The 12,249-nt window shown below is 42.2% G+C and overlaps 1 protein-coding gene across 2 annotated transcripts in view; it reads left to right on the top strand.

Moving 5' to 3' along the window:
* Positions 1 to 10,212, top strand: part of PDE10A (phosphodiesterase 10A) — a 270,734-nt gene extending 260,522 nt beyond the window's left edge. For both annotated transcript variants that reach the window (XM_069599340.1, XM_069599339.1), the window contains exons 20-22: positions 3,043 to 3,123; positions 4,661 to 4,749; positions 7,077 to 10,212. In XM_069599340.1, the coding sequence (XP_069455441.1) occupies positions 3,043 to 3,123; positions 4,661 to 4,749; positions 7,077 to 7,194 (288 nt within the window). In that variant the 3' untranslated portion in view covers positions 7,195 to 10,212. The remainder of the gene's footprint in view (positions 1 to 3,042; positions 3,124 to 4,660; positions 4,750 to 7,076) is intronic.
* The last annotated feature ends 2,037 nt before the right edge of the window (positions 10,213 to 12,249 follow it).

Genomic DNA, 12,249 nt, shown 5'->3' with positions numbered 1-12,249 from the left:
ATTGAGGGGATATTAAATACAGGGATAATGTAGTAACAGTATCTTAGCTGCTCATGTTGCTAGTAGTGCCTTAAAAAACACTATTGTTTAGCATTCATACAGGTATAAAGTCAGAGCGTCTGACTTGGATGTGTGTGTAAATTCCCTGATCTCCACTGAAATGGTTCAGGAACTGATTCCCTGAACAGCAGTGCAGCAGTTTTCTTTATTTAATAGCCAGTCCTTGCCATCCTTTCAATAATTATCAGTGGCCATCCCTTTTACGGCCACTAGAGAAAGTATTAAGAGGGACCCACAACATCACAGGCTGTATTTGCCTGCAGCAGAAAATTGGAGAGACTAATGATGTACCATAGAAACCCGAGATTAAATTGTGAACATGCCAAACAGTCAATTAGGCTGCAAATTATGAGTTCCACAGGAATTAATTCATGAACTCATGAATTCCCAACATATGAAACAACTATGTAAATTGCTTTCATGATACCTTTTCTTGACTGAATTATCTAAATGATCAGAAATGTGTCTTTGCTCCTCAATTTGCTCTCTGAATTGGTCATGAATAAGTAGGATATAATTCTCTTGTTCAAATGAATCCACAGATACTTAGATCCCTGCATATTAAAAACAAGTTTATGGAAAAAAACTATAAAATGTTTGTGCACCTCATTTGGGTAGAAGAAGTCAAAGTAAATTTGGAGGACATGAGTTTGGTAAAACCATGAATCTCATACCTTAAATCTCATCCAATAGAAGAACAGATGTAAAAAGTGAAAAAAAAAAAAAAAAAAACAGTAAACCATTCAGGTAATGATGAATAGAAATGGTCTATGATGTTGGTTTTGTCTCATAATAGTAATACCAAAGTTTTTATTGAGTGAAGACCACAGGCCTTGGGTTGATTATACTGAAGGTATTGTTTCTATACCAGCTTCCCTGGTAGCTCAGCTGTACACATTGTATATGCCTCCTCTTGAATGTCTCTTTGTGTGTGTGTGTGTGTGTGTGTGTGTGTGTGTGTCAAAATCTAGTTACTCTCAGACTCAAGATTGTTTTTAAATGTACATGTCTGAGCTGTAATATTTGACTTTATTATCACAATCAGCTTAATTTGCATGTATGTCTAAACTAGTAACATAGTCAATGCTATACATACCACATAAGAAAGCTTGTCTGAAGCTTGCTTACTGTTTTGTAGACACTTTGATTTATTTAGCAGTGATATACTTCATACCTTAACAACTATATTTGTATTCTAAAACATGAAGCAAAAGGGGACAAACGTATTGATTTCTTTTCCCTTTCAATTCCTCATTGGTTAAGCAGTGCAGGGGTTAGGCACGCATTGGATAAGCTGTGCAGTAGTTAAGCGCGGCATTGGTTAGGCCGTGCAGTAGTTAAGCGCGGCATTGGTTAAGCGGTGCACAGAGATTGACTGAGCTCCCAGTAGGCTCACAGATGCCATCTGCAAGGACCTCAGCGTCCCAGAGCAGAAGCAGAGCTGTAGTCCCCAAGCCTTGCCGTGGTTTCCTAGATGTTCATCAAGTCCACGCTGCCCTCCTCCCCGCCCCACCCTCCGCCCTCCGTCAGGCCCTCACAGGCTCTCGCCTGGATCCCTGCAGCATGCAGCTGGGCTCCTTGCCTGTCTTCTAGAATCAGTGTAACAGTGGCTGAGAGCATGGGGTCTTTAGTGTCACGCTGTCCGAGATGAACATCCTGCCTTAGTGCTGAGACTGACACTTCGGGCCTGCTTTCTGATCCGTCTCAGCCTCAGCTGCCACACTTCCTGCTTTGGGACAAGTTGAGTTCTGTTTCCCGGCAACTGCCTGTCTCCCCTCGCTGCGGTGAAGACAGAAACGGCGAGCCTGATGCTCAAGCCCACGGCCCCTCTGCAGCCTGGGTCCCTGACTGTGCTGTGCAGCTCCATCCGCCTGGAGCCCCCCGCCCCACACCCCTGCAGCCCTCCCCACCTCAGCCCGGCACCGCAGACCACATGCACACACGGGCCATCCGTCCCACTCAGACATTCTCCTTGTCGGCATCAATGTTTGTTTCTAGGTGCCTGTGCGAATCACTGCTTATTTAAAATCTTTTTATGTCTCGGGGCTTGGGAAATCCTTGAGGGGGGCCAGTTATTTTCATTCCCTTAGGGCAGAAAAGAAGAAAGTATGAGGACTAGCGCAGTTCCTGTTTAGACCGGTAGCTTCAGAGCAGACCGCTTCCGGTGCCCTTACATGGTTAAGACAGTGTTTGGGTCCTGTGCTCACATGTTCCTATCGAGGGTTATGGCCATTTGTCCCAGGACCCTGTCTTAGCAAACTCAGGATGCTTTACGCTTCTGAAAACAAGCCCAACAAGATAATCAAAAATATTAATAATTAAGAAACGTGAAGGACTTAATAATCTTTAACCTTAGGAAAGAAATAAAAAGAGTAAGGTAATTTTTAAATCTGTAAAATGGGGATAATAGTATCTAACTCATAGTATTTCATGAAGATCAAGGGGCATAATATTTACAGTGGCCCAGATATTATACATCTTTAGTAAACATCTATAGTTTTAACCTTTATGCTGATCTCCAGCCAGTTATACTGTATCTTTACTGACATGTTTTAGCAGACTGCTCTTTATTCTTGATGGGTCAATATTCCTCTTTAAACTCTGACTTCATCTTTCTCTCTCGGTGCATGTGAAAAAATCATCTGAAAAAGTGAGATAAAGGCCTTGAGGTTATGTCATCCTTGTTCTTGTGTTCCTCCTCGCACACGCGTGTCCTTTTGTTATAACTTTCACTAACTTCTACGAAGTGAAACGGAAGTGATGGCTAGGTTTCTGGTAATTCAGGATAAGAGAGGAGCATGAGGATAAAAACCTACAGTAGTACATTACATTTTTATTATTCTGACATTTGTGTGGGCCATTAGCCAAAAACATTATTCATCTTGAAAAACATTAATGGATAGAGGGAACAGCACATTCGTGCCGACGTTTTATAACACTGCATGAAACTGAGAGAGCCTGGTTTCCCCCCGTTTCTCCCAGGGCGATGAGATGAAGAAGCTGGGGATACAGCCCATTCCCATGATGGACCGAGACAAGAAGGACGAGGTCCCGCAAGGCCAGGTATGGGCTGTGTGGTCAAGCGGTCGTTCGGTGGTCCTGAGCGGATGGGAGTGAGAAGCACGTGCCATCTGGCGGGAGCTGAAACCCGCTGAAGTCTTCTCCATTTAGATGCCCCTTGATTGGGAAATCCTAGCTAGATTTAAAGACTTCATAACTAGCCTTGTCATCGCCTCTTTCTACAGATAAAATTGCAGTAAATTACAGGCTTTCTTTTCTTACTTGAAATAGAGGGGATGGATGAAGTTGAAATGTTAATATATTTTAGCAAACAAAAAATATTTTGTCATCGAATATACAAAGATATTCTTTGGAGAATAACATTATAGATTTTGGCTAGGTTTACATTTCCTAACAAATAATGCGTAATGTTTCAGTACATTTTGAGCTTCGTCTTACTGTAAACTGGCACTCATTATCCTCTTTTCAGGTCTTACAACATATTTTGCATTAATTTTTGATGCTTTGAGAGCTCTAGTGCCTTCTTAGCTTTGCATGTATGCACATGTGGTGTGATACATTCCTTTATGACGGTCTTTTAAAACTATCAATCTTCTAACGTCAGGATAAGGATGTTAATGACGTCTCTTGGCGGGCACCAGCCCAGCAGGGGAAGGTGTGATTTGCTCACCCTTGTCGCCGAGGGGCGGTTTTCTCGAATCCTCCACGGGAGGCTCACTCCCCATCCCCGTCTGACTTGCACTGACACGCGTGCCATGCCTGTCACGTGTGTAAGTTGCAGTCTAGCCCTGTTTTGACACTGTTTGTGGATCCTCCCCATATTTGTAATCATAGTGCTTCGCTTTTCAAGTCACATTGCAAGAGTCCTGCCCCATGCCGAGAGAAGATCTTTACCTTCATTTTCTTCAGCTTCTTTTTTATTTCATCGTTTTATATTTGATTTGTTCAATTTTGGGAATTCATCTTGCAACGTAGTTAAGAGAGGAAGCTGACAGTATTAGCTTTTCCTTGTGGGCAATTGAGCAGTAACCCCAGTGGGATTCTTGATAAGAGAACTGAAAATGCCATCAGAAAGTGGACTTTGTTCTTGTGTGATTCCATTAAGAGCAGTGCTTTTTTTTTTTTTTTTTTTGCCAAAATTCCAGATCCATTTATAGTATTAGTGAATTTTAAATAAGATATTTCTGCGATCAGCTAGTATTTTACCAAATATATTGCTTCTGACTTGTGATTATTGTGAAATTATTCTTTGCCATTTAGTAAAAGACTCCTAAGAATAGGTCATGAGTTACAACTGATCTATAATAAGAATCCCATTGAATATTGTACTTGGGTTTTAGAGTGACCTCTTTTTATTATTTAAATATTTTATGCTTTATAGCGTGAATGTATTTTAATGAATTTTAAACCATCATCTGCAGGAGTGTTCACTGAGGCAAATGTTACTTAGCAAAACCAGAGTGCTTAGATTTTCAGGTAGGCTCGAGAAGTAGAAAATTCACTTGATGAGTTTCGCCAGTGCTGCTGGAATCGCTGACGTGCCATTGTGTTTCTTGTCTGCATTTCCGTGCTGGGCCAGCTGGGGTTCTACAATGCCGTGGCCATTCCCTGCTACACCACCCTCACCCAGATCTTCCCCGCCACGGAGCCGCTCCTGAAGGCCTGCAGGTATGTACACCAGCTTCACCTCGATGCTTTTCCGCCAAAAATAAGAATCTGTGCAGCGTTTTTGTCCCATCTAGACACAGACGTCTTCACTACAGTTCACAGTAACTGGGCTGTGTGTTTGCCTATGTAACAAGTATAAGTCAAAAATATTTATTCACAAAGTTGTTCATTCACCAAAAAGGAGCGGGAAGTGTTCCCTTTTATGACTCACAGACCCCTGGCTGATGCTGTTTTTAAAAAGACAATAATGTCTTTTCTGAGCTGCTGGTTTGGAAGGGGACTCAGTTTAAATCACACAGTTTACTGTTTGAAGGGTAGAGACCGAATCTTGAATGCGATCTTTAAGTTTCATTTTCTTCCCGAAAGAAAGGCAGGCCTCCAGCTGACCTGTTCTAGTTCAGATTTCTCTGTGTGGTCTCATTATCCTTTTTAAGAGCTAAACTCAGCTCAGGATGTTGGAAATTTTCTAAGATTTCATTTTACTTGGAAAAGAAATTCCCCTAGGAGGGTGACAGGCAATGAGCAAACAGCCATGTGTTGGTTTTCTGCAAGAGAATGGGTGTGGGGACTGTTTTTGTAACCGTTCGACCAGAACCATGCTGGGGGCTGGAGTGGGTGCACCACTGAGGGGCAAGCAGACCTGTGGCTGGAAGGTTGCAAACACAGTCAGAGGCTTTAGGGCTCTCCCGTCCTTTGCTGTAGCAACTCAGGAACTGTTCTGTTTTGTTTTGTTTTGTTTTAAGGAAAACTAACAAATAAACTAACATGCAAGAAGATTTAAAAAAGATACTGCTTTCTCCCGTTTAAAAGATACTGCTTTCTCCCGTTTAAGTGGTCCTCTTTCTTCTCTGCTCCTGTGGCAATGAACAGGACATCCCAGCTTGTTTTGCTGAGCTAAGGAAACACAGCAAAGTTAGTGTGTGTCTTTTTTCCAACATATCAAGAAGTCTCTTTAGGTTTTGGGGAAATGACACCTGACGATATGGTACAGAAGCTAAAGCGTTACATTTTTCAGGTTATATTTTAGGGGTTTCTTTGTACAAAGGTATCTTAGCATTCTGCGCTTGCCGACACTAAGGTTCCCTTCTGATTTTGACTTCCCGTCAAGGTGGCGGTGTGGATGGGGTCTCTGCTGGGTTGGACAGGGCGGGCGAGGGGCAGTCAGGCAGCGGGAGTGCCCTACCATCGAAGGAGACCAAGGTGCCATCACGTTTGAGCTGCAGATCCTGAGAGAGGCTAGGGGGGCAGGGGAGCCGAGGGTGCATTTGAGACCAGAGGCCAGGGGAGCACAAATCAACCACCTAACAAGGAAATCTCAAAGGTCCATAGCAGGTGTAACTTGTGGTGACTTGTTTAATGCCTGACATGGTGTTTAGCATATGGCATGTGATGGGCGGGACTGACCTGCGCAGGGCACACACTTCTGCCCCACGGGGTGCAAAGGCCTGGCTGCAGGGTCGTCATGGATGCCCCCCTTCCTTTCTCCCCACCCGTGTGTGACCTGATGGCCCAGTCTGCTCTCCCAGTGAATCCTGACTCTGAGTGTGGGCTGCCTGTTCGCCTCCGCAGCCTGAAGCTGGTGGGGTGGGGGCCTCCGCTCTAGCGGGTGTGGCTCCTCTGAGGACCCAAACTGCAGTGCAGGCCCAAGGGGACAGTTGTTATCAGTCAGTCAGTTGGTTCAGTTGCTCAGTCGTGTCCGACTCTGCAACCCCATGGACTGCAGCACACCAGGCCTCCCTGTCCATCACCAACTCGCAGATTTTACTCAAACTCATGTCCACTGAGGCGGTGATGCTATCCAACCATCTCGTCCTCTGTTGTCCCCTTCCCCTCCCACCTTTGATCTTTCCCAGGATCAGGTTCTTTTCCAGTGAGTCAGCTCTTCTCATCAGGTGGCCAAAGTATTGGAGTTTCAGCTTCAGCATCAGTCCTTCCATGGAACACCCAGGACTGATTTCCTTTAGGATGGACTGGTTGGATCTCCTTGCAGTCCAAGGGACTCTCAAGAGTCTTCTCCAACACCACACTTCAAAAGCATCAATTCTTCGGCACTCAGCTTTCTTTATAGTCCAACTGTCACATCCATACATGACCACTGGAAAAACCATAGCCTTTACTAGACGGACCTTTGTTGGCAAACTAACGTCTGCTTTTTAATATGCTGTCTAAAGTCTATTACCGTGTTTTAAATGAATATTATATATGATCAGGGTGACACCAAAAAGCCAGCAGGCTGAGTTATGCCCAAGTTACACTGTGTGTGGTGTGGGGACAGAGTGCAGAAGTCCTTTCTGAAACGGCCCCTGTCTCTGCCTTCCTCGTTCCAGGAATAACCTGAGCCAGTGGGAGAAGGTGATCCGGGGCGAGGAGAGCGCCTTGGGGATCCTGGACCTGCCAGAGGCCGAGGGGTCCCCGGAGAGGCCGCCCGTGAAGACCGACGACTGATGGCCCCCAGCGGGCCGTCCCACCGGAAAATGCTCATCCTGCTTCTTTGACTTTTCTTCCTTTTATTTTCGGGGGGAACCTACACCTGTTAAACTGGGATGCAGACCTCTTCAAGAAGGACCATCAGGTGAACACATCCAGCAGATGGCTCCCTGCCGGCCTCCCTGCCGCGTCCTCGACGATGATCGGCCAGGCCCAGAGACGCGCCGCCCAGAGTCGCCTCTTGACTTGTGACCCGGCCTCTTCTGATGGGCTGCTAGGCGGAGGCCTTAATGGAGACGGACGTTTAGAAAGGGGTACTTTTCCGCTGTATCTTTCTGGTGAGGGTTGAAACGGTACTAAGAAGGCACCGCACTTTGGCTTCCACACCACTGTTGCTTTGATGTTGTTGGCTATAAATAGGAGCTTTGACACGTTGCGCTTGTGGATGTTCGTGTGTGACCTGGTTGTTGTTAGCGTGGATCGTGGTAGACAGCCTTAGCCCGTGGCATCGAGCTGACTGAGCAAGAAGTGTCTTTCTGCAATCATTGACGGAAAATAGTCAGACTTGGGTTCAGAGCCTCGTGAATTAAAAAAAGTTAGGTGGACTAAAGTGTACTCTTTAAATTTATATAAAGGGCTTAGATGCATAAATTTAACACTAAAGGAAGTAGATTTTCTATCCTCTCTAGAAGAGATGCAGATATACATCATAATAAATCTAAGAACTCCAATATCAATTCTAAAGATGTTAAGAGAATTTTTTTTTAATTCTTTTTCCTTTATTGTCATCTCGGCAAATTTCCTAAACCCTTACACAAAGAACAAAATAAAAGCAAGGCATACAAATGTTTTTCAGTGGACAAGTCTTATGGATGCAAAGTGCGAATTTTTAGTAATGATGCTTTTATGTTTTCACTTGATGTCATTGCAAAATCTTAAACTCACATTCAAAAATGAAAGATTTATTCTACAGATTATTTAATTAAGAGACCATACATTTCTCTTAAAATCAATTAAACCATAAAATCTAAGCCTTCTGGAATCTTCACTCTGGCCCGCTGCGTTCCTCTCCCACATCCTGCCCTCGTCCGCCCGATGGTCTTTCAGAAGCTCTCTGCCCACAGCAGGGAGGCCAGAGGACACAGCTGTATCTGGGCCCATCTCTGCCCTTTCTGCTCCACTCAAGGTGGGATATCCACAGAAAATCCTGTGTCTGCAGAGTTGCTTCTGTATCAGTTTGGTAAGCTCATATTACTCTACAGTGTAAATGCTTTGAAAGAAGTATACAAACTTTATAGGCAGCCCCCTTCCTGCAAGGATTCGAAGTCAGTCACTCCTGGTGCCTGCTAATGCTTCACCTCCGAAGCTGCTAGTACTGACCTGAAGGAATTAGAGTCTCAGAAGTACTGAGTTGTCCCTAACAAGTGGCTTATCCACCATCCTTGTAGCAGGAGACTGGAGCATTACTCTTAATGAAATAAATTTTTTCAAAGATTATTTCACATATCCAATACTGTATACATTGTTGTTCATATGAGCTTGGTTTTTGCAAAAATTATTAAATCAGATGTTTCTAAGATATGGTTGGTTTATAGCAGAGTTAGCTATACATAAACATCATTCGTATTTTAAACTTAACACTGTGTTCAGTTTCCTTAAGGGCTTCTAAAAGTGGCCATCTTCCTTACTTGGAGCTCCATTTGCTATTATAATTTTATGATATGAGATAAAATGAAATAACAGAGAGAATGCCACTGCGGCTAGTTTCACACACACACACATGGACACGTGCAGCTGTGTGCATGCATATAGACATATACATGTGTGTAGATGTGCCCACGCATGTATATGTGAGAGAGAGAAAGGGAGAGAGATGCAAACACATCTTTGAAAACTAAAAATCAGCCCCATTCTTCAAAAACAGTGATTTCTCATGTGGAAAAATGTATATTGTTTAATATAAAGCTGACTAGAAAAAGCCCTCTTTCATGTTAGTGTATTCATACAATTGAATTCTAAAATGTTGCATACATCCAAACTTTCTACATCCAAATGTTTGAAACTGGACCCACGAGATTTAATGTTAATCAGGAGAGTGCCTTAGGTCATCTAACTGAACCTGGAGACTGAATTGCAAGGGGGAAGGAAATATTATTTAAGGCTGCTGTTATTAAAAAATGTTTAGGAGACTGAATTGCAAGGGGGAAGGAAATATTATTTAAGGCTGCTGTTATTAAAATTTTTTTTAAGGAATGTGTGAATTCTGCTTCTGGAAAGAGAAAGCAGTCCTGGGGAGGGAAGCCTCTGACTATTTTTGCATTTAAGCTTGCTGTTGTGACCCGATTATTAGAGAAAAGTGTCTTATTCAGACATAGCCAAGTGTGTTACATGATGTGACCTGTGCTTTGAACAATAGTTTCCCAAAGAAGTGTATGTGGATTTATCTGTTGGTTAATTTCTTGCGAATCGTCATAATAGAAGCAAAGTTTGAACAAAGGACTGTATTCCAAGGTAAACTGTTAATACTGCTTCCATCATGTATAAGATCGACTTGAGAATCATAGATTCACCGAAGATGAAAGTTGCCTCGGATGCAGGGATGTTTAGTTAACAATCTGTTGTGGAAAACATGCAGTTGGGATGTATTTTGTATCTCAGCATTTATTTAGCAGGCATGCTTTTAGAGTTCCATCTTGTCTTTCCCCCAGATCTTTTCTTTAAAGGACAGATGGTTGTCATTGCCAAGTGTTTTGATGAGTTTCTCATTAAGGTGGTATTTTATATTGGGCCCAAGTTCCCTGTGCAGTATAAATTTGGTAACCAGTTGTGAGCATATGTTAAATATTTAATTTCCAAAAATTTTTATTGGTTTTCATTTATAGTAGAGAACAGTTTTATCATCAAATGCCATTATGCCATTATCTTTCCAGAGATAGTGAATATATTTTTTACCTAGAAATTTCCTTGGAAATGCATTCTAACGACGACATGAAATACTGAACTTGGACAGTGGAATAAAATTCTAAAAAAATGCAAGTATCTGGTTAATTAATAGTTGGCTGTGATTTAATTAAATGGAGAGTCTTCATTGCAATTAATGTGGAAAGGAATCCTCAAATACAGCCCTTTTACTAGGGCAGGAATTGTGTGATCCATTTCCCAGCTTTAGTTATTTTCAAGAAGCACGTGAGAAGCCAGCCTCGGAGGAGAGACCAAGTTTTAAATTATTCACACACAGTTGTCCTTCGTCCCAACTCTTCTCTCGATGGAAAAGCATCTGTACAGACGACCCCAGAGCTGCCGACTTGTTACCACAGCGACAAAAACAGAGCTACTTCAGAACTACGCTTGTTCAGTGTAGGTTTCCTCTCTTTAGCATGCTTTTCAGATATTATGTTTATTTTATAGAATCAACCTCAGTAAATTTTGCTTTCTTTGTACATTCAAGCACACTAGCTATGCTTGTACACAGTACACATAGATGCATAAATCCTTAGCTTCTTGGATTACTTAATAGATTTAGTTTCTAGTATTATGTTGCTGGTCTTTTAATCCAAAGAAAGGGTTGAGTCTCAGTAAGACTAAATAATTCACCATGCCTTGGTCTGTGCCTTTGTTTTGAACACTGCAAATTTTACTTCTTCTTTCATAGGTTCGTCGTTTTGCTTTCTCGCTTGACTATACTTAAAAGCATTTCAAGGGATATATCCACGGTTAATTTTATCACGTTAAATTAATTAAGATCATTCTCTCCTTATGAGACTTCTATGCTTTATTTCATTTTATTCCGTTACCTTCCTGACCATAAGCAATGAACTGTTCAGACTCAGTTTTTTTTTTTTTTTAACAAGAATTTCCAAGAACTGTGACACTGATTGTGACGTGATTTTGTGGGGTTTTCAGGTACATATGCATGGTTTAGACTTTGAAACTCACTTCTATCTTCATGTATTTCAAATGTGTTTGCCTTCTACACTTCACTGGTTTTATTCAAGGTTTCATTCTTTAAAAACGTATTCATTTATTTCGCTTTAAAGTATCCCTTCAATTGCAAGTGTTACTATGATTTAAAATCACTGTTAAATGTAAAACTAACCAAGTATGGCATCAGTGGTGCTTTCCCCACACTTGTCTATAGCGCATGGCTGGTGTCTTTTTACGTTTGCATAAATATTTATGCTGATACACACTTTGCCAATTTCTTTAAACACTTAAGTTTAAACTGTGATACTCAGTGCACTGCTTACTCTGTTTTCTCTTTTTTTATTGAGTATTTTGATTGAAGCATTAGATACATTTATGCGATGATAAAAATAGCAAAAAAAAAAAAAAGAGGAAGAAAACAGTTTCTATGCTGCTCTCGTTCTAAATTTAAAAGGTGGGACAAAGTGAAAGACATCCATGTTTTCCAAGGAACATGTTTGAAATCCAAAGAAGCATCACTGCCTTTGCCTAAGCTCTCAGCGTTTTCTTCTCTGACCACTGAGAGCATGCAGACCCTCATGCGTCTGCCAGGCAAGGTCACTGTTACCCCAGGACCCAGGCAGAAACTTCCAGCCAGTCCAAGCCACCAGGTAGAGAAGTCCGTCTGCACACGTCAAGTTTCGGCTGATGTAACCGAGGAACTGTCCATTTTCTGATGCTTAAGTGGAAAGGTTTCATTCCTATTGCAAGCTAAATTTTTAAAGTGTGTGATCTCGTACCCTAGCCCACCTAAAAATGTCAACCTCTCTCGGGCATTGCAGCTTTTGTTTTCTCGTTAGCGCCCAGTCCTGTGTCGTGTCTCAAACATCCTAGGCAAATGATGTACGGGAATGTTCTCTTCCATATGATCCGTTGTATGGTCTATATTCTATATATCCACTTAGCGTGAACATCGAACATAGACTTCATCACAGTAGTTTCCACACAATGCCCCCACATTTTACCATGCCCTCCCCAGTGACCCACTGGAAACAATAAGCGCGCCCAAAGCACTGTGAAACAGTTACCAAAATTTATAGAAATGCAGTGTCCTGACTCTTTCTGAAAAGGTGGCTTTTTAACAAGTCCTTATGAACAAAAGATCCTCTA

The sequence above is a fragment of the Ovis canadensis genome, chromosome 8 (genome assembly GCF_042477335.2).
Source record: "Ovis canadensis isolate MfBH-ARS-UI-01 breed Bighorn chromosome 8, ARS-UI_OviCan_v2, whole genome shotgun sequence".
Lineage (NCBI taxonomy): Eukaryota > Metazoa > Chordata > Mammalia > Artiodactyla > Bovidae > Ovis > Ovis canadensis.
Note: the sequence above shows the minus strand (reverse complement) of the source record. Positions and strands in the feature narration are given on the sequence as shown.